Source organism: Lampris incognitus, chromosome 9 (genome assembly GCF_029633865.1).
Source record: "Lampris incognitus isolate fLamInc1 chromosome 9, fLamInc1.hap2, whole genome shotgun sequence".
Lineage (NCBI taxonomy): Eukaryota > Metazoa > Chordata > Actinopteri > Lampriformes > Lampridae > Lampris > Lampris incognitus.
This window is the reverse complement of record NC_079219.1, coordinates 748216-769681: the sequence shown is the minus strand read 5'-3', so window position 1 is coordinate 769681 and position 21466 is coordinate 748216. Positions and strand designations below refer to the sequence as shown.

The 21466-nt window shown below is 49.3% G+C and overlaps 1 protein-coding gene and 1 long non-coding RNA gene across 3 annotated transcripts in view; one reads left to right on the top strand and one right to left on the bottom strand.

Annotated features, from left to right (window-relative positions):
* Window positions 1-15573, top strand: part of gabbr1a (gamma-aminobutyric acid (GABA) B receptor, 1a) — a 257938-nt gene extending 242365 nt beyond the window's left edge. For both annotated transcript variants that reach the window (XM_056286387.1, XM_056286388.1), the window contains 3 exons: window positions 3952-4080; window positions 8560-8703; window positions 15286-15573. In XM_056286387.1, coding sequence (XP_056142362.1) covers window positions 3952-4080; window positions 8560-8703; window positions 15286-15573 — 561 coding nt within the window. The remainder of the gene's footprint in view (window positions 1-3951; window positions 4081-8559; window positions 8704-15285) is intronic.
* Window positions 15574-17022: 1449 nt separating this feature from the next.
* Window positions 17023-17579, bottom strand: LOC130117516 (uncharacterized). Its single transcript, XR_008810689.1, has 3 exons — window positions 17460-17579; window positions 17257-17374; window positions 17023-17074 (listed from the first exon to the last, which is right to left on the bottom strand). It is a non-coding gene; the product is annotated as an uncharacterized LOC130117516 (long non-coding RNA).
* Window positions 17580-21466: the final 3887 nt, after the last annotated feature.

The window sequence follows — 21466 nt, the reverse complement described above, 5'->3', positions numbered from 1 at the left end:
ATTTGTCTCCCCTCTCTATGTTTCTCTCTCTGTCTCTGTCTGTGTCTGTCTTTCTCTCTCTCTCTCAATTCAACATTTTTCTTTTCCTTACCACCTGATCTACACCCTGACTTTTTTCTTTCCGTTAAAGCCTCGCTCACACTTTTCCTTATTTTTTTTTCTATTTCATCTTCTCCATGTCTTTTTGACTATCTGTCTGTCTTTCTGTAGCCCTGCTCCTATCTTTCTCTATGTAACTGCCCGTCTGTGGCTTTCTGTCGATGTCTTTTTCTTTCTGCCTGCCACTCTGTCTCTTTCTTTCTCTATGCCTGTTTGTCTCTTTCCGTCGCTGTCTTCCTCTGTCTGTCTGCCTTTCTGTCTCTTTCTGTCACCATCTTCCTTTTGTCTCTCTGCCTGCCTGTCTCTTTCTAATGCTGTTTTCTTCTTGTCTGTCTGCCTGTCTATCGCTTTCTGTCACCGTCTTCCTCTTGTCTGTCTGCCTGCCTGTGTTGTTTCTGTTGCCGTCTTCCTCTGTCTGCCTTTCTGTCTCTTTCTGTTGCTGTCTTCCTCTGTCTGTCTGCCTGCCTTTCTGTCTCTTTCTGTCGCTGTCTTCCTCTGTCTCTTTGCCTGTCTGTCTCTTTCTGTTGCTGTCTTCCTCTGTCTGTCTGCCTGTCTGTCTCTCTGTTGCCGTCTTCCTCTTGTCTGTCTGCCTTTCTGTCTCTTTCTGTCGCCGTCTTCCTCTTGTCTGTCTGCCTGCCTGTGTTGTTTCTGTCACTGTCTTCCTCTGTCTGCCTTTCTGTCTCTTTCTGTCGCCGTCTTCCTCTTGTCTGTCTGCCTGCCTGTGTTGTTTCTGTCGCTGTCTTCCTCTGTCTGCCTTTCTGTCTCTTTCTGTCGCCGTCTTCCTCTTGTCTCTCTGCCTGCCTGTGTTGTTTCTGTCGCTGTCTTCCTCTGTCTGCCTTTCTGTCTCTTTCTGTCGCCGTCTTCCTCTTGTCTGTCTGCCTGCCTGTGTTGTTTCTGTTGCCGTCTTCCTCTGTCTGCCTTTCTGTCTCTTTCTGTTGCTGTCTTCCTCTGTCTGTCTGCCTGCCTTTCTGTCTCTTTCTGTCGCTGTCTTCCTCTGTCTCTTTGCCTGTCTGTCTCTTTCTGTCGCTGTCTTCCTCTGTCTGTCTGCCTTTCTGTCTCTTTCTGTTGCTGTCTTCCTCTGTCTGTCTGCCTGTCTGTCTCTCTGTTGCCGTCTTCCTCTGTCTGCCTTTCTGTCTCTTTCTGTCGCCGTCTTCCTCTTGTCTGTCTGCCTGCCTGTGTTGTTTCTGTTGCCGTCTTCCTCTGTCTGCCTTTCTGTCTCTTTCTGTTGCTGTCTTCCTCTGTCTGTCTGCCTGCCTTTCTGTCCCTTTCTGTCGCTGTCTTCCTCTGTCTCTTTGCCTGTCTGTCTCTTCCTGTTGTTGTCTTCCTCTGTCTGTCTGCCTGTCTGTCTCTCTGTTGCCGTCTTCCTCTTGTCTGTCTGCCTTTCTGTCTCTTTCTGTTGCTGTCTTCCTCTGTCTGTCTGCCTGCCTGTGTTGTTTCTGTCGCCGTCTTCCTCTGTCTGTCTGTCTGTCTGCCTTTCTGTCTCTTTCTGTTGCTGTCTTCCTCTGTCTGTCTGCCTGCCTTTCTGTCTCTTTCTGTCGCTGTCTTCCTCTGTCTCTTTGCCTGTCTGTCTCTTTCTGTTGCTGTCTTCCTCTGTCTGTCTGCCTGTCTGTCTCTCTGTTGTCGTCTTCCTCTTGTCTCTCTGCCTTTCTGTCTCTTTCTGTCACCGTCTTCCTCTGTCTGTCTGCCTGCCTGTGTTGTTTCTGTCGCCGTCTTCCTCTGTCTGCCTTTCTGTCTCTTTCTGTTGCTGTCTTCCTCTGTCTGTCTGCCTGCCTTTCTGTCTCTTTCTGTCGCTGTCTTCCTCTGTCTCTTTGCCTGTCTGTCTCTTTCTGTTGCTGTCTTCCTCTGTCTGTCTGCCTGTCTGTCTCTCTGATGCTGTCTTCCTCTGTCTGTCTGCCTTTCTGTCTCTTTCTGTCGCTGTCTTCCTCTGTCTCTTTGCCTGTCTGTCTCTTTCTGTCGCTGTCTTCCTCTGTCTGTCTGCCTGTCTGTCTCTCTGTTGCTGTCTTCCTCTGTCTGTCTGCCTTTCTGTCTCTTTCTGTCACTGTCTTCCTCTGTCTGTCTGCCTGTGTGTCACTTTCTGTTGCTGTCTTCCTCTGTCTGTCTGCCTTTCTGTCTCTTTCTGTCGCTGTCTTCCTCTGTCTGTCTGCCTTTCTGTCTCTTTCTGTCGCTGTCTTCCTCTGTCTGTCTGCCTGTCTGTCTCTTTCTGTCGCTGTCTTCCTCTGTCTGTCTGCCTGTCTGTCTCTTTCTGTCGCTGTCTTCCTCTGTCTGCCTGTCTGTCTCTTTTTGTCGCTGTCTTCCTCTGTCTCTTTGCCTGTCTGTCACTTTCTGTTGCTGTCTTCCTCTGTCTCTCTGCCTGTCTGTCTCTTTCTGTCACTGTCTTCCTCTGTCTGTCTGCCTTTCTGTCTCTTTCTGTCGCTGTCTTCCTCTGTCTGTCTGCCTTTCTGTCTCTTTCTGTCGCTGTCTTCCTCTGTCTGTCTGCCTTTCTGTCTCTTTCTGTCACTGTCTTCCTCTGTCTGTCTGCCTTTCTGTCTCTTTCTGTCGCTGTCTTCCTCTGTCTCTCTGCCTGTCTGTCTTTTTCTGTCACTGTCTTCCTCTGTCTCTTTGCCTTTCTGTCTCTTTCTGTCGCTGTCTTCCTCTGTCTCTTTGCCTTTCTGTCTCTTTCTGTCGCTGTCTTCCTCTGTCTCTCTGCCTGTCTGTCTCTCTGTTGCTGCCTTCCTCTGTCTGTCTGCCTTTCTGTCTCTTTCTGTTGCTGCCTTCCTCTGTCTGTCTGCCTTTCTGTCTCTTTCTGTCGCTGTCTTCCTCTGTCTGTCTGCCTTTCTGTCTCTTTCTGTCGCTGTCTTCCTCTGTCTGTCTGCCTGTCTGTCTCTCTGTTGCTGTCTTCCTCTGTCTGTCTGCCTTTCTGTCTCTTTCTGTCACTGTCTTCCTCTGTCTGTCTGCCTTTCTGTCTCTTTCTGTCGCTGTCTTCCTCTGTCTCTCTGCCTGTCTGTCTCTTTCTGTCACTGTCTTCCTCTGTCTGTCTGCCTTTCTGTCTCTTTGCCTGTGTGTCACTTTCTGTTGCTGTCCTCCTCTGTCTCTCTGCCTTTCTGTCTCTTTGCCTGTGTGTCACTTTCTGTTGCTGCCTTCCTCTGTCTCTCTGCCTGCCTGTCTGTCTCTTTCTGCCGCTGTCTTCCTCTGTCTCTCTGCCTTTCTGTCTCTTTCTGTTGCTGTCTTCCTCTGTCTCTCTGCCTTTCTTTCTCTTTGCCTGTATGTCACTTTCTGTCGCTGTCTTCCTCTGTCTCTCTGCCTTTCTGTCTCTTTCTGCCGCTGTCTTCCTCTGTCTCTCTGCCTTTCTGTCTCTTTGCCTGTGTGTCACTTTCTGTTGCTGTCTTCCTCTGTCTGTCTGCCTTTCTGTCTCTTTCTGTCGCTGTCTTCCTCTGTCTGTCTGCCTGTCTGTGTCTTTCTGTCGCTGTCTTCCTCTGTCTCTCTGCCTTTCTGTCTCTCTGCCTGTGTGTCACTTTCTGTTGCTGTCTTCCTGTCTGTCTGTCTGCCTTTCTGTCTCTTTCTGTCGCTGTCTTCCTCTGTCTGTCTGCCTGTCTGTCTCTTTCTGTCGCTGTCTTCCTCTGTCTCTCTGCCTTTCTGTCTCTTTGTGTTGCTGTCTTTCTCTGTCTCTCTGCCTTTCTGTCTCTTTCTGTTGCCTTCTTCCTCTGTCTGTCTGCCTTTCTGTCTCTTTCTGTTGCCGTCTTCCTCTGTCTCTCTGCCTGTCTGTCTCTCTGCCTGTCTGTCTCTTTCTGTCACTGTCTTTCTCTGTCTCTCTGCCTGTCTGTCTCTTTCTGTCACTGTCTCTGTCTCTCTGTCTGTCTGTCTTCCTCTTCACAGGTGTTGTGCATGATCACGGCGCCGGTGACTATGATCCTGTCCTCGCAGCAGGACGCCTCCTTTGCGTTCGCCTCGCTGGCAGTTGTCTTCTCTGCTTACATTACTCTGGTGGTGCTCTTCGTGCCCAAGGTAGTCTCCCTCACACACATGTTGCCAGTGTTGTCATGTGCTGAACATACCCATGGGAAATGTGATCGATTGAAGCAATAGATTCTTCACTTCCAACTATAGCGACAAAGAAATCTGTGTTATCCTTCTGTTGGACACGCAGCCTAGCCTAGCTCCTTCTGTTGGACACGCAGCCTGGCCTAGCTCCTTCTGTTGGACACGCAGCCTAGCCTAGCGCCTTCTGTTGAACACGCAGCCTAGCCTAGCTCCTTCTGTTGGACACGCAGTCTAGCCTAGCTCCTTCTGTTGGACACGCAGCCTAGCCTAGCTCCTTCTGTTGGACACGCAGCCTGGCCTAGCTCCTTCTGTTGGACACGCAGCCTAGCCTAGCTCCTTCTGTTGGACACGCAGCCTAGCTCCTTCTGTTGGATACGCAGCCTAGCCTAGCTCCTTCTGTTGGACACGCAGCCTAGCCTAGCTCCTTCTGTTGCACACGCAGCCTGGCCTAGCTCCTTCTGTTGAACACACAGTTCCTTCTGTTGGACACGCAGCCTAGCCTAGCTCCTTCTGTTGGGCACGCAGCCTAGCCTAGCTCCTTCTGTTGGGCACGCAGCCTAGCCTAGCTCCTTCTGTTGGACACACAGCCTAGCCTAGCTCCTTCTGTTGGACATGCAGCCTAGCCTAGCTCCTTCTGTTGGACACGCAGCCTAGCCTAGCTCCTTCTGTTGGACACACAGCCTGGCCTAGCTCCTTCTGTTGGACACGCAGCCTAGCCTATCTCCTTCTGTTGGACACGCAGCCATGCCTAGCTCCTTCTGTTGGACACGCAGCCTGGCCTAGCTCCTTCTGTTGGACACGCAGCCTAGCCTAGCTCCTTCTGTTGGACATGCAGCCTGGCCTAGCTCCTTCTGTTGGACACGCAGCCTAGCCTAGCTCCTTCTGTTGGACACGCAGCCTAGCTCCTTCTGTTGGATACGCAGCCTAGCCTAGCTCCTTCTGTTGAACACACAGTTCCTTCTGTTGGACACGCAGCCTAGCCTAGCTCCTTCTGTTGGACACACAGCCTGGCCTAGCTCCTTCTGTTGGACACGCAGCCCAGCCTAGCTCCTTCTGTTGGACACGCAGCCTAGCTCCTTCTGTTGGACACGCAGCCTAGCCTAGCTCCTTCTGTTGAACACACAGTTCCTTCTGTTGGACACGCAGCCTAGCCTAGCTCCTTCTGTTGGACACGCAGCCTAGCCTAGCGCCTTCTGTTGGACACGCAGCCTAGCCTAGCTCCTTCTGTTGGACACGCAGCCTAGCCTAGCTCCTTCTGTTGGACACACAGCCTAGCCTAGCGCCTTCTGTTGGACACGCAGCCTGGCCTAGCTCCTTCTGTTGGACACGCAGCCTAGCCTAGCGCCTTCTGTTGAACACACAGTCTAGCTTAGCGCCTTCTGTTGAACACGCAGCCTGGCCTAGCTCCTTCTGTTGGACACGCAGCCTAGCCTAGCGCCTTCTGCTGGACACGCAGCCTAGCTCCTTCTGTTGGACACACAGCCTAGCTCCTTCTGTTGAGCACACAGTTCCTTCTGCTGGACACGCAGCCTAGCCTAGCTCCTTCTGTTGGACACGCAGCCTAGCCTAGCTCCTTCTGTTGAACACACAGCCTAGCCTAGCTCCTTTTGTTGGACACACAGCCTAGCCTAGCGAATGAGGATGTGATTTTTTTCTTTTTGAATGACATCTTTAGAATAGATTAAAGCTGAGATTAGAACCTCAAGCTGAACTCATCATCATCATCATCAGTTCCATAACCTATGGACGTTGTAGGAGCACGGCTGATGCCTCAATAAGTCTCTTCCACCGTTCCTTATCCATCACAGCTCTCCGCGCCTCGACTACGCTTATCTGTAGCCATTCTTCGATGTTGATTACCCAGGTTTCTCTGTCTCCCTGTCTTCTAAACTAGGCTGTGGTTTTTCCATCCACCAACTCACGTCACAATATGTCCCTTGGTGGATGGAAAACAACTCTTGAAACACTCAATAGGGTACCAAAAAAAGGGAGTAATAAATGGAGATATTGGACACCACAGGCTCGTCATGTTGTGGCTTCTTATTGTCCCATCGGGCATATTTGACAGTAAAGAGTGCACCACCAGAGCGTAGAAGAGGTGAAGCAGTCCATTGTGGTACTTTTACTTTAAAGTAGTGTACATGCGTTGAGCACTACATTTTCAGGTGCATTGTGGGAGTTTATGAGGGTATTAAATAGTTAATAAATTTTAGAATTCAGATACTCTACCATTATGGGGATCGGCAGTTCGAATCCCTGTGTTACCTCCGGCTTGGTCGGGCATCCCTACAGACAATTGGCCATGTCTGTTGGTGAGAAGCCGGATGTGGGTATGTGTCCTGGTCGCTGCACTAGCGCCTCCTCTGGTCAGTCGGGGCGCCTGTTCGGGGGGGAGGGGGAACTGGGGGAGTAGTGTGATCCTCCCACGTGCTATGTCCCCCTGGTGAAACTCCTCACTGTCAGGTGAAAAGCGGCTGGTGACTCCACATGTATGGGAGGAGGTATGTGGTAGTCTGCAGCCCTCCCCGGATCAGCAGAGAGGGTGCAGCAGAGACCGGGACAGCTCGGAGGAGTGGAGTAATTGGCCAAGTAAGATTGGGGAGAAAAAAATAATTCGGACTGTCAAACAAAATGTAAGAGGGTAAATATAGTGCCGTATATTGCAAATAGGGAGCAAGTTCGGACACAGCATCTGCTTCACTACAAGCCCAGAGGTACAGAAGCTATCGGGAACAGCGCCGGGTGTTTTTCATATACTATCCCGGTTGCATGTAGATAGGTATATCGTTGAAAATTGACATATTTTCCCTTTGAGGAACTTCTGGAAACACTGAAAGCAAGGCTAAGATTTTTACTTAAATGTAAGGATATTCTGAATTTGTGTTACGATATAAGGAAATGTCGGCCTTCTGCATGGTTATCTACAGTTGGTGAGTGCATGGTATTTACACCTTCAGGGTTAGCGAGTCTATTTCTACTCTGACAAAACCATGCCAAAATGAAACCTATACATGCATACTCGGTACTCTGTGGTGCTTTGGATGTAATTGTATAGCGGTATATAATGATACACCACATGGCCAAAAGTATATAGAAACTCAAACATCACACCCATATCTGCTTTTGAAAAGCTCATCCCAAAAACATGGCCATTAATATGGAGTTAGTCTCCTTTTGTAGCTATAATAGCCTCCACTCTTCTGCGAAGGCTTTCCACTAGTTTGGAACATGACTGCGGGGTTTCAGCCACAGAGCATGAGTGAGGTCGGGCACTGATAACAGCCCCACACCATTATACCTCTTCCACCAAAGTTTACACTTGGCACTCTGCATTTGGGCAGGTAGACTTCTCCTGACAGCTGCCAAACTCAAATTCATCTGTCAGACTACCAGATAGTGAAGTGTGATTCATCACTCCAGAGAACACATTTCCACTGCTACAGAGTCCAAAGGGGGTGTACTGTACACCACTCCTGTTGACACTTGGCATTGCTCGTGGCGATTTTAGGCTTATGTGTGGCTGCTCAGCCATGGAAACCTGTTTCATGAAGCTCTCGACGAACAGTTCTTGAGCTGATGTTGCTTCCAGAAGCAGGTTGGAACTTGTTAGTGAGTGTTGTAACCGAGGACAGATGATTTTTACACGATGCGCTTCAGCACTCGGTGGTGCCGCTCTGTGAGCTTGTGTGGCCTACCACATCTGGGCTGAGCTGGTGTTGCTCTGAGGCAACAGTAGAAATTTGATGAACTGACTGTTGGAAAGTTGGCATCTTAAAACAGGGCCACGCTAAAAGTCACTGAGCTCTAGACAATGTTTGTCTATAGAGACTGCATGCATAGCTGCATGCTAGATTTTATGCATCTAAAATGGGAGGGGGGGGTGTTCCACTTACTTTTGGCCATATAGTGTATGTTTCAGTGTCTCACTCACTGCCAGTCTGATACAGATGAGTTGTGAGTCAGGAAGGCAGAAATCTATACACCCGATCTATTTCTTAAACACCAAGTAACACCGTCTGTAGCAGGTCAGGTGATAAAATGCATGTGCTATAGTAGCTTGTCCTCCGAGAATCCACCCTCACTGTTTACCTTCCTGTTGAGCAAAAACACATGTTTTGTTTTGAAGATATTTTTTGGCAGTTTTTATTAGACAGCGACAGTGAAAGGCAGACAGCAAGTGGGAGTGTGAGAGAAGGTTATGACATGCAACAAAGGTCACCGGCTTGAATCGAACTGGCAACGGTTGTGACCATATGGCCATGCTGTAACCTGTTGGATACAGAGGCACCCCGAGCAAAAACACATCTTTAGTCTCAAACCTCAGCAAGACAACTCATCAACTCAATAGGTACTCACCCGCCCATAGTGGCTTTTAGAGCTTTCTTTTCATTGCTGCCTCTGTGTCCTGTTGTTTATTGACTTCCTGTTCCTGCGGTGGTACAGATGCGCCGGCTGATCACCCGCGGTGAGTGGCAGTCGGAGCAGCAAGACACGCTGAAGACCGGCTCCTCCACCAACAACAACGATGAGGAGAAATCCAGGCAGCTGGAGAGAGAGAACAGAGAGCTGCAGAAGATCATCCAGGAGGTAGTTATACATATAGGGCTTGAAATGAACTGTTTGGATCACCATTAAATATGGCTACCAGATATCAAAGGTACCAGCCACTCAGCGTCCTGGTAGCGTAGCGGTCTATTCCATTGCCTACCAACATGGGGATCGCTGGTTTGAATCCCCGTGTTGCCTCCGGCTTGGTCGGGCATCCCTACAGACACAATTGGCCGTGTGTGCGGGTGGGAAGCCGGATGTGGGTATGTGTCCTGGTCGCTGCACTAGCGCCTCCTCTGGTCGGTTGGGGCACCTGTTCAGGGGGGAGGGGGAACTGGGGGGAATAGTGTGATCCTCCCACGTGCTACGTCCCCCTGGTGAATCTCCTCACTGTCAGGTCCCATACGTGTGGTGACTCCACATGTATGGGAGGAGGCATGTGGTAGTCTGCAGCCCTCCCCAGATCAGCAGAGGGGGTGTAGCAGAGACTGGGACAGCTCAGAAGAGTGGGGTAATTGGCCAGACATAATTGGGGAGAAAAAAAAGGGGGGGGGCACAAAAAAAAAGTACCAGCCACTCAGGAATTCAACTAGCCACTTGGGAATTCCACTAGCCAGAGTATTTTGTTGAACTAAACCACATGATGAGAGTTACTGCATCTGTTTCAACATATATGTCCAAGATAGCCGACAAGACAAAGCCTGCGTATGGTATATACCAGGAAAAGAGAAAGAGTTAGAGAGCGGGAGAGGAGAGTAAAGCAGGTTATTTTGTTTATGTGTTTGTTTGTTTGCCTAGCTTATGCTCGGCACACACACGAGGACATTTCAAATCCTAACCAATACTGAAAAACATGGCAGACCCACACAAGGACAAATTTCCCACACTGTTTTCACGTCCACTCATCTTTCACACACGAGACAGTTGGAACAGGGAATCACTCACTTCAGGATTATATGAACTAATAATTAGACTGCCATCTCTCGGAACCGTTTTGAAGAAGAAGAGAAAAGAAGAAGAAAGCCACTTTATTTAGTCATTGTATAGGTTACAAGGAAATGCCTTTTCTGCATTTAGCATCCTGTTGTGTGGGAGCAGTGGGCAGCCATGGTGCAGCGCCTGGGGACCAACTCCAGTTTTGTTTTAATGATTTTATTTTCTAACACCAAGGTTTGCTGGGTAACCGGCAATAAAAAACAATAAACCTGAGAGCAGTGGCTACTACTGGCCAACTCTTTTCCTTGTCTGCTGTGTCAGGGTCTGTCTTGTCTGCTGTGTTAGGGTCTGTCTTGTCTGTTGTATCAGGGTCTGTCTTGTCTGTTGTATCAGGGTCTGTCTTGTCTGTTGTATCAGGGTCTGTCTTGTCTGTTGTATCAGGGTCTGTCTTGTCTGCTGTGTTAGGGTCTGTCTTGTCTGCTGTATCAGGGTCTGTCTTGTCTGCTGTATCAGGGTCTGTCTTGTCTGTTGTATCAGGGTCTGTCTTGTCTGTTGTATCAGGGTCTGTCTTGTCTGCTGTATCAGGGTCTGTCTTGTCTGCTGTATCAGGGTCTGTCTTGTCTGCTGTATCAGGGTCTGTCTTGTCTGCTGTATCAGGGTCTGTCTTGTCTGCTGTGTCAGGGTCTGTCTTGTCTGTTGTATCAGGGTCTGTCTTGTCTGTTGTATCAGGGTCTGTCTTGTCTGCTGTATCAGGGTCTGTCTTGTCTGCTGTATCAGGGTCTGTCTTGTCTGCTGTATCAGGGTCTGTCTTGTCTGCTGTGTCAGGGTCTGTCTTGTCTGCTGTATCAGGGTCTGTCTTGTCTGTTGTATCAGGGTCTGTCTTGTCTGTTGTATCAGGGTCTGTCTTGTCTGTTGTATCAGGGTCTGTCTTGTCTGCTGTATCAGGGTCTGTCTTGTCTGTTGTATCAGGGTCTGTCTTGTCTGTTGTATCAGGGTCTGTCTTGTCTGCTGTATCAGGGTCTGTCTTGTCTGTTGTATCAGGGTCTGTCTTGTCTGTTGTATCAGGGTCTGTCTTGTCTGCTGTGTTAGGGTCTGTCTTGTCTGTTGTATCAGGGTCTGTCTTGTCTGTTGTATCAGGGTCTGTCTTGTCTGTTGTATCAGGGTCTGTCTTGTCTGCTGTATCAGGGTCTGTCTTGTCTGCTGTATCAGGGTCTGTCTTGTCTGTTGTATCAGGGTCTGTCTTGTCTGTTGTATCAGGGTCTGTCTTGTCTGCTGTATCAGGGTCTGTCTTGTCTGTTGTATCAGGGTCTGTCTTGTCTGCTGTATCAGGGTCTGTCTTGTCTGCTGTGTTAGGGTCTGTCTTGTCTGCTGTGTTAGGGTCTGTCTTGTCTGTTGTATCAGGGTCTGTCTTGTCTGCTGTATCAGGGTCTGTCTTGTCTGCTGTGTCAGGGTCTGTCTTGTCTGTTGTATCAGGGTCTGTCTTGTCTGCTGTATCAGGGTCTGTCTTGTCTGTTGTATCAGGGTCTGTCTTGTCTGCTGTGTTAGGGTCTGTCTTGTCTGCTGTATCAGGGTCTGTCTTGTCTGCTGTATCAGGGTCTGTCTTGTCTGTTGTATCAGGGTCTGTCTTGTCTGCTGTGTTAGGGTCTGTCTTGTCTGCTGTGTCAGGGTCTGTCTTGTCTGCTGTGTTAGGGTCTGTCTTGTCTGTTGTATCAGGGTCTGTCTTGTCTGCTGTGTTAGGGTCTGTCTTGTCTGCTGTATCAGGGTCTGTCTTGTCTGCTGTATCAGGGTCTGTCTTGTCTGTTGTATCAGGGTCTGTCTTGTCTGCTGTGTTAGGGTCTGTCTTGTCTGTTGTATCAGGGTCTGTCTTGTCTGCTGTATCAGGGTCTGTCTTGTCTGCTGTATCAGGGTCTGTCTTGTCTGCTGTGTTAGGGTCTGTCTTGTCTGCTGTATCAGGGTCTGTCTTGTCTGCTGTATCAGGGTCTGTCTTGTCTGCTGTATCAGGGTCTGTCTTGTCTGCTGTGTTAGGGTCTGTCTTGTCTGCTGTGTTAGGGTCTGTCTTGTCTGCTGTGTTAGGGTCTGTCTTGTCTGTTGTATCAGGGTGTGTCTTGTCTGCTGTATCAGGGTCTGTCTTGTCTGCTGTGTTAGGGTCTGTCTTGTCTGCTGTATCAGGGTCTGTCTTGTCTGTTGTATCAGGGTCTGTCTTGTCTGTTGTATCAGGGTCTGTCTTGTCTGTTGTATCAGGGTCTGTCTTGTCTGCTGTATCAGGGTCTGTCTTGTCTGTTGTATCAGGGTCTGTCTTGTCTGCTGTATCAGGGTCTGTCTTGTCTGTTGTATCAGGGTCTGTCTTGTCTGTTGTATCAGGGTCTGTCTTGTCTGTTGTATCAGGGTCTGTCTTGTCTGCTGTATCAGGGTCTGTCTTGTCTGCTGTATCAGGGTCTGTCTTGTCTGCTGTATCAGGGTCTGTCTTGTCTGTTGTATCAGGGTCTGTCTTGTCTGCTGTATCAGGGTCTGTCTTGTCTGTTGTATCAGGGTCTGTCTTGTCTGCTGTATCAGGGTCTGTCTTGTCTGCTGTATCAGGGTCTGTCTTGTCTGCTGTATCAGGGTCTGTCTTGTCTGCTGTGTTAGGGTCTGTCTTGTCTGTTGTGTTAGGGTCTGTCTTGTCTGCTGTATCAGGGTCTGTCTTGTCTGTTGTATCAGGGTCTGTCTTGTCTGCTGTATCAGGGTCTGTCTTGTCTGCTGTATCAGGGTCTGTCTTGTCTGCTGTATCAGGGTCTGTCTTGTCTGTTGTATCAGGGTCTGTCTTGTCTGCTGTATCAGGGTCTGTCTTGTCTGTTGTATCAGGGTCTGTCTTGTCTGTTGTATCAGGGTCTGTCTTGTCTGTTGTATCAGGGTCTGTCTTGTCTGTTGTATCAGGGTCTGTCTTGTCTGTTGTATCAGGGTCTGTCTTGTCTGTTGTATCAGGGTCTGTCTTGTCTGTTGTATCAGGGTCTGTCTTGTCTGTTGTATCAGGGTCTGTCTTGTCTGCTGTATCAGGGTCTGTCTTGTCTGTTGTATCAGGGTCTGTCTTGTCTGCTGTGTTAGGGTCTGTCTTGTCTGCTGTATCAGGGTCTGTCTTGTCTGTTGTATCAGGGTCTGTCTTGTCTGCTGTATCAGGGTCTGTCTTGTCTGTTGTATCAGGGTCTGTCTTGTCTGTTGTATCAGGGTCTGTCTTGTCTGTTGTATCAGGGTCTGTCTTGTCTGCTGTGTTAGGGTCTGTCTTGTCTGTTGTATCAGGGTCTGTCTTGTCTGCTGTATCAGGGTCTGTCTTGTCTGCTGTATCAGGGTCTGTCTTGTCTGCTGTATCAGGGTCTGTCTTGTCTGTTGTATCAGGGTCTGTCTTGTCTGCTGTATCAGGGTCTGTCTTGTCTGCTGTATCAGGGTCTGTCTTGTCTGCTGTATCAGGGTCTGTCTTGTCTGTTGTATCAGGGTCTGTCTTGTCTGTTGTATCAGGGTCTGTCTTGTCTGTTGTATCAGGGTCTGTCTTGTCTGTTGTATCAGGGTCTGTCTTGTCTGCTGTGTTAGGGTCTGTCTTGTCTGTTGTATCAGGGTCTGTCTTGTCTGCTGTGTTAGGGTCTGTCTTGTCTGTTGTATCAGGGTCTGTCTTGTCTGCTGTATCAGGGTCTGTCTTGTCTGTTGTATCAGGGTCTGTCTTGTCTGCTGTGTTAGGGTCTGTCTTGTCTGCTGTATCAGGGTCTGTCTTGTCTGCTGTATCAGGGTCTGTCTTGTCTGTTGTATCAGGGTCTGTCTTGTCTGTTGTATCAGGGTCTGTCTTGTCTGCTGTGTTAGGGTCTGTCTTGTCTGTTGTATCAGGGTCTGTCTTGTCTGCTGTATCAGGGTCTGTCTTGTCTGCTGTGTTAGGGTCTGTCTTGTCTGTTGTATCAGGGTCTGTCTTGTCTGTTGTATCAGGGTCTGTCTTGTCTGTTGTATCAGGGTCTGTCTTGTCTGCTTTGTCGGGGTCTGTCTTGTCTGCTTTGTCGGGGTCTGTCTTGTCTGCTTTGTCGGGGTCTGTCTTGTCTGCTGTATCAGGGTCTGTCTTGTCTGCTGTATCAGGGTCTGTCTTGTCTGCTGTGTCGGGGTCTGTCTTGTCTGTTGTATCAGGGTCTGTCTTGTCTGCTGTGTTAGGGTCTGTCTTGTCTGTTGTATCAGGGTCTGTCTTGTCTGCTTTGTCGGGGTCTGTCTTGTCTGCTGTATCAGGGTCTGTCTTGTCTGCTGTATCAGGGTCTGTCTTGTCTGCTGTGTTAGGGTCTGTCTTGTCTGCTGTGTCGGGGTCTGTCTTGTCTGCTGTATCAGGGTCTGTCTTGTCTGTTGTATCAGGGTCTGTCTTGTCTGCTGTATCAGGGTCTGTCTTGTCTGTTGTATCAGGGTCTGTCTTGTCTGCTGTATCAGGGTCTGTCTTGTCTGCTGTGTCGGGGTCTGTCTTGTCTGCTGTGTCGGGGTCTGTCTTGTCTGCTGTGTTAGGGTCTGTCTTGTCTGCTGTGTTAGGGTCTGTCTTGTCTGCTGTATCAGGGTCTGTCTTGTCTGCTGTGTCGGGGTCTGTCTTGTCTGCTGTATCAGGGTCTGTCTTGTCTGTTGTATCAGGGTCTGTCTTGTCTGCTGTATCAGGGTCTGTCTTGTCTGTTGTATCAGGGTCTGTCTTGTCTGTTGTATCAGGGTCTGTCTTGTCTGTTGTATCAGGGTCTGTCTTGTCTGTTGTATCAGGGTCTGTCTTGTCTGTTGTATCAGGGTCTGTCTTGTCTGTTGTATCAGGGTCTGTCTTGTCTGTTGTATCAGGGTCTGTCTTGTCTGCTGTATCAGGGTCTGTCTTGTCTGTTGTATCAGGGTCTGTCTTGTCTGCTGTATCAGGGTCTGTCTTGTCTGCTGTGTCGGGGTCTGTCTTGTCTGCTGTGTCGGGGTCTGTCTTGTCTGCTGTGTTGGGGTGTGTCTTGTCTGCTTTGTTGGGGTGTGTCTTGTCTGCTTTGTTGGGGTGTGTCTTGTCTGCTTTGTTGGGGTCTGTCTTGTGTATCAGGTAATACCAAGTACTGAGCCAGTCCATTACGTTTGCTGAATAGTGCAGACTTGAACCATTAAGACGGGGTCACTGGGCCAAATAACTGAGACTATCAGTTTTATTTCCACCATTAAAGATACACAGTAAATCAAGACATTTTGCTTTTATTTATGGTGTGTGGTACCAGATTTTAGTCCAGGGAAGAAACTGATACTCCAATACTCCATTTGAGCGTGGCATGGCCTGGTTTGGGATACCAGTATCAGATTTTAGTCCAGGGTAGAAACTGATACTCCATTTGAGCGTGGCATGGCCCGGTTTGGGATACCAGTATCAGATTTTAGTCCAGGGTAGAAACTGATACTCCATTTGAGCGTGGCATGGCCCGGTTTGGGATACCAGTATCAGATTTTAGTCCAGGGTAGAAACTGATACTCCATTTGAGCGTGGCATGGCCCGGTTTGGGATACCGGTCTCGATGTTGGTGCATTGCTAGTGAACACTGACAAGTATTATTTTAGACATCCACGCTGCATAACCAAGAAAAGTATCAAGCAGCAGTTAGCTGACACATCATCTTTGTGAATGTATTTGTAATAACACCATATCAACATGACAACTGTAAGAAGACCCCCCCCCCACTCTCTCTCTCCCCCCAGAAAGAAGAGCGGGTGTCGGCACTGCGCAACCAGCTGGCTGAGAGACAAGCACTGCGCAACCGCAGACAGCCTTCAGCAGGGCAGAATCAGAACCACAACGCCGCCCCTCCACCCTCCTCCCTACCTGATCCCAAATCCTTGCTCCCTCCACCCGGCTACCCCAACCCTGCCATGGACAATCACTCGCTCCCTGCCTCCTTCTCCAACTCCTCCAACCTCTACCAGGCAGACAGCAAGATGAGTCGCAACCACTGTCACAACAGCCAGATCCCCCTGCTGTATAAATAGAGAGGGGTGGGGTTGGGTGGGGTGGGTGGGTGGGTGGGGGTGGTGGGGTCACAGGGCAGGTAGTCTCACAGTGCACAAAGGGACCACGGGCACAAGGAGACACTGTGACTTTCACTTGTTTCGGTGACGAGCACAATTGTGTGGCAATATTTTCGTTGACGTTTGGCGTCAAAAGCACAAACTGTGCACGCGAGTGCTTGTTTTTACTGCTCGGCGGTTTGATTCCTTCAGAGAGCACCATGCCAGCAACACCCGTCTGTCTGCACAGTGTTCATCTCACTATGTTGACGTTAAGCGGAAGTTAGGGCACGTGCTTGCCGGTAAACAAAGAGGTGCACGCATCTCGTTCACTCACCGTCGTGAGGATGGAGGTCAAACTAACAGATTGACTGTCAGTCGCTCCGCCCCTTCATCTGTCACTCCGCCCCTTCACCTGTCACTCCGCCCCTTCATCTGTCACTCCGCCCCTTCGTCAGTTGCTCCGCCCCTTCATCTGTCACTCTGCCCCTTCATCAGTCGCTCCGCCCCTTCATCTGTCACTCCACTCCTTCATCTGTCACCCCGCCCCTTTGTCAGTTGCTCCGCCCCTTCATCCGTCACTCTGCCCCTTTGTCAGTCGCTCCGCCCCTTCATCTGTCACTCCGCTCCTTCATCTGTCACTCCGCCCCTCCGTCAGTCGCTCCGCCCCTTCATCTGTCACTCCGCCCCTTCGTCTGTCACTCCGCCCCTTCGTCAGTCGCTCTGCCTCTTCATCTGTCACTCCGCCCCTTCATCAGTCACTCCGCCCCTTCATCAGTCGCTCCGCCCCTTCATCAGTCGCTCCGCCCCTTCGTCAGTCGCTCCGCCCCATCATCTGTCACTCCGCCCCTTCGTCTGTCACTCCGCCCCTTCGTCAGTCGCTCTGCCCCTTCATCTGTCACTCTGCCCCTTCGTCAGTCGCTCTGCCCCTTCATCTGTCACTCTGCCCCTTCGTCAGTCGCTCCGCCCCATCATCTGTCGCTCCGCCCCTTCGTCTGTCACTCCGCTCCTTCGTCAGTCGCTCTGCCCCTTCATCTGTCACTCTGCCCCTTCGTCAGTCGCTCCGCCCCTTCATCTGTCACTCCGCCCCTTCGTCAGTCGCTCTGCCCCTTTTTCAGTGTCTCTGCCCCTTCGTCAGTCGCTCTGCCCCTTCATCTGTCACTCTGCCCCTTCGCCAGTCGCTCCGCCCCTTCATCTGTCACTCCGCCCCTTCGTCAGTCACTCCGCCCCTTCGTCAGCCGCTCCGCCCGTTCTCTGATCCCCTGTTGTGTTGTGGAGACGTCGTGTGTAGGATGTGAAAAGGAGAACTTCCTGTATGTGTTTGCTATCTATCTTGCCTTGTTTGTCCTTTGGGTTTGTTGCGTATGGCGGCGCCTGGTGGTGTCTGTTGTAATGCTGTGATATCTGACCCACTCCGTCACAGGGCTGCCTGCTGTTTACCTTTCTTTACTTTCCAAGGTGGACTCGGTTGTGGAAACCAAACCTAAGAAAGGGACAAAGCAGTGTACAGTTGTTCCAGTATTTCTTCTGTTGGCGGTACTTTAACCTGGAAGTGTAAACTGCTACCCTCGCTGAGAAGGATAGTGTGCGTTATTCAATAGCCATAATGTGAAAGGCCTAGAACAACGGGCTCGTGTGGTGTGTGCTACAGACGGTGTACTCAACCTGAGCATCGGATCCCCAAAGTTCAGTCTTCTGCTGAGATGTTAACAGATGTGAACCCCGTCTGGAAAACAGCACTGTCGTGAAGACTTGAGGTGTTCAAACTTTTTGATAGTTTTTGCTATTGAAAAAAAAAATTGTTTTTTCCAAATTGATATTTTTTAAGATTAAGTTCAGCGACTGACATCAGGAGAGAAAATACCCACCCCGGCGTCTGTACTGCACTCAGACAGCAACCTCTTTTCTGTCACATGGACAGAAAGGAGGATTGTAATGCAAACTTCAGTCGGACGACAGGTTGTCAGGCCGCGCTGTGTCCCCCTGCTGCCGAGGGCGAAAGATGAGAATGCTGCACTGCAAGCTGTGTGTATTAATGCTGCAAGCTGTGTGTATTAATGCTGCAAGCTGTGTGTATTAATGCTGCAAGCTGTGTGTATTAATGCTGCAAGCTGTGTGTATTAATGCTGCAAGCTGTGTGTATGAATGCTACAAGCTGTGTATGAATGCTACAAGCTGTGTGTATTAATGCTGCAAGCTGTGTGTATGAATGCTACAGGCTGTGTGTATGAATGCTACAAGCTGTGTATGAATGCTGCAGGCTGTGTGTATTAATGCTGCAAGCTGTGTGTATTAATGCTGCAAGCTGTGTGTATTAATGCTGCAAGCTGTGTGTATTAATGCTGCAAGCTGTGTGTATTAATGCTACAAGCTGTGTGTATTAATGCTACAGGCTGTGTGTATGAATGCTGCAGGCTGTGTGTATGAATGCTGCAGGCTGTGTGTATGAATGCTACAAGCTGTGTATGAATGCTGCAAGCTGTGTGTATTAATGCTACAAGCTGTGTGTATGAATGCTGCAAGCTGTGTGTATGAATGCTACAAGCTGTGTGTATTAATGCTGCAAGCTGTGTGTATGAATGCTGCAAGCTGTGTGTGTGAATGCTACAAGCTGTGTGTGTGAATGCTACAGGCTGTGTGTGTGAATGCTACAAGCTGTGTGTATGAATGCTACAGGCGGTGTGTGTGAATGCTACAGGCTGTGTGTGTGAATGCTACAGGCTGTGTGTGTGAATGCTACAAGCTGTGTGTGTGAATGCTACAGGCTGTGTGTATGAATGCTACAAGCTGTGTGTGTGAATGCTACAGGCTGTGTGTATGAATGCTACAGGCTGTGTGTGTGAATGCTACAGGCGGTGTGTATGAATGCTACAGGCTGTGTGTATGAATGCTACAGGCTGTGTGTATGAATGCTACAGGCTGTGTGTATGAATGCTGCAAGCTGTGTGTATGAATGCTACAGGCTGTGTGTGTGAATGCTACAGGGCTGTGTGTGTGAATGCTACAGGCTGTGTGTATGAATGCTACAGGCTGTGTGTATGAATACTACAAGCTGTGTGTATGAATGCTGCAAGCTGTGTGTGTGAATGCTACAGGGCTGTGTTTGTGAATGCTACAAGCTGTGTATGAATGCTACAGGCTGTGTGTATGAATGCTGCAAGCTGTGTGTATGAATGCTACAGGCTGTGTGTATGAATGCTACAGGCTGTGTGTATGAATGCTACAGGCTGTGTGTATGAATGCTGCAAGCTGTGTGTATGAATACTACAAGCTGTGTGTGTGAATGCTACAGGCTGTGTGTGTGAATGCTACAGGGCTGTGTGTGTGAATGCTACAGGCTGTGTGTATGAATGCTACAGGCTGTGTGTATGAATGCTACAAGCTGTGTGTATGAATGCTGCAATCTGTGTGTGTGAATGCTACAGGGCTGTGTGTGTGAATGCTACAAGCTGTGTATGAATGCTACAGGCTGTGTGTATGAATGCTGCAAGCTGTGTGTGTGAATGCTACAGGCGGAGTGTGTGAATGCTACAGGCTGTGTGTATGAATGCTACAGGCTGTGTGTATGAATGCTACAGGCTGTGTGTATGAATGCTACAGGCTGTGTGTATGAATGCTACAAGCTGTGTGTGTGAATGCTACAGGGCTGTGTGTATGAATGCTACAGGCGGAGTGTGTGAATGCTACAGGCTGTGTGTATGAATGCTACAGGCTGTGTGTATGAATGCTACAAGCTGTGTGTGTGAATGCTACAAGCTGTGTGTGTGAATGCTACAGGCTGTGTGTGTGAATGCTACAAGCTGTGTGTGTGAATGCTACAGGGCTGTGTGTATGAATGCTACAAGCTGTGTGTATGAATGCTACAGGCTGTGTGTGTGAATGCTACAGGCTGTGTGTATGAATGCTACAGGCTGTGTGTATGAATGCTACAGGCTGTGTGTATGAATGCTACAGGGCTGTGTGTATGAATGCTACAAGCTGTGTGTATGAATGCTACAGGCGGTGTGTGTGAATGCTGCAAGCTGTGTGTGTGAATGCTACAGGGCTGTGTGTGTGAATGCTGCAAGCTGTGTATGAATGCTACAGGCTGTGTGTATGAATGCTACAAGCTGTGTATGAATGCTACAGGCTGTGTGTATGAATGCTACAAGCTGTGTGTGTGAATGCTACAGGCTGTGTGTATGAATGCTACAGGCTGTGTGTATGAATGCTACAAGCTGTGTGTGTGAATGCTACAGGCTGTGTGTGTGAATGCTACAGGCTGTGTGTATGAATGCTACAAGCTGTGTATGAATGCTACAGGCTGTGTGTATGAGTGCTGCAAGCTGTGTGTGTGAATGCTACAGGCGGAGTGTGTGAATGCTACAGGCTGTGTGTGTGAATGCTACAGGCTGTGTGTGTGAATGCTACAGGCTGTGTGTATGAATGCTACAAGCTGTGTATGAATGCTACAGGCTGTGTGTATGAATGCTGCAAGCTGTGTGTGTGAATGCTAAAGGCGGAGTGTGTGAATGCTACAGGCTGTGTGTGTGAATGCTACAAGCTGTGTGTGTGAATGCTACAGGCTGTGTGTATGAATGCTACAGGCGGTGTGTGTGAATGCTGCAAGCTGTGTGTGTGAATGCTACAGGGCTGTGTGTGTGAATGCTGCAAGCTGTGTATGAATGCTACAGGCTGTGTGTATGAATGCTACAAGCTGTGTATGAATGCTACAGGCTGTGTGTATGAATGCTACAAGCTGTGTGTATGAATGCTACAAGCTGTGTGTGTGAATGCTACAGGCTGTGTGTATGAATGCTACAGGCTGTGTGTATGAATGCTACAAGCTGTGTGTGTGAATGCTACAGACTGTGTGTATGAATGCTACAGGCTGTGTGTGTGAATGCTACAGGCTGTGTGTGTGAATGCTACAGGCTGTGTGTGTGAATGCTACAGGCGGTGTGTGTGAATGCTGCAAGCTGTGTGTGTGAATGCTACAGGCTGTGTGTATGAATGCTACAGGCTGTGTGTATGAATGCTACAGGCTGTGTGTATGAATGCTACTGGCGGTGTGTGTGAATGCTACAGGCTGTGTGTATGAATGCTACAGGCTGTGTGTGTGAATGCTACAGGCTGTGTGTGTGAATGCTACAGGCTGTGTGTATGAATGCTACAGGCTGTGTGTATGAATGCTACAGGCTGTGTGTATGAATGCTACAGGCTGTGTGTGTGAATGCTACAGGCTGTGTGTATGAGTGCTACAGGCTGTGTGTATGAATGCTACAAGCTGTGTGTGTGAATGCTACAAGCTGTGTGTGTGAATGCTACAAGCTGTGTGTGTGAATGCTACAGGCTGTGTGTGTGAATGCTACAGGCGGTGTGTGTGAATGCTACAAGCTGTGTGTGTGAATGCTACAGGCTGTGTGTATGAATGCTACAAGCTGTGTGTGTGAATGCTACAGGCGGTGTGTGTGAATGCTACAAGCTGTGTGTGAATGCTACAGGCGGTGTGTATGAATGCTACAAGCTGTGTGTGTGAATGCTACAGGCTGTGTGTGTGAATGCTACAGGCTGTGTGTATGAATGCTACAGGCTGTGTGTATGAATGCTACAGGCTGTGTGTGTGAATGCTACAGGCTGTGTGTATGAGTGCTACAGGCTGTGTGTATGAATGCTACAAGCTGTGTGTGTGAATGCTACAAGCTGTGTGTGTGAATGCTACAAGCTGTGTGTGTGAATGCTACAGGCTGTGTGTGTGAATGCTACAGGCGGTGTGTGTGAATGCTACAGGCTGTGTGTGTGAATGCTACAGGCTGTGTGTGTGAATGCTACAGGCGGTGTGTGTGAATGCTACAGGCTGTGTGTGTGAATGCTACAGGCGGTGTGTGTGAATGCT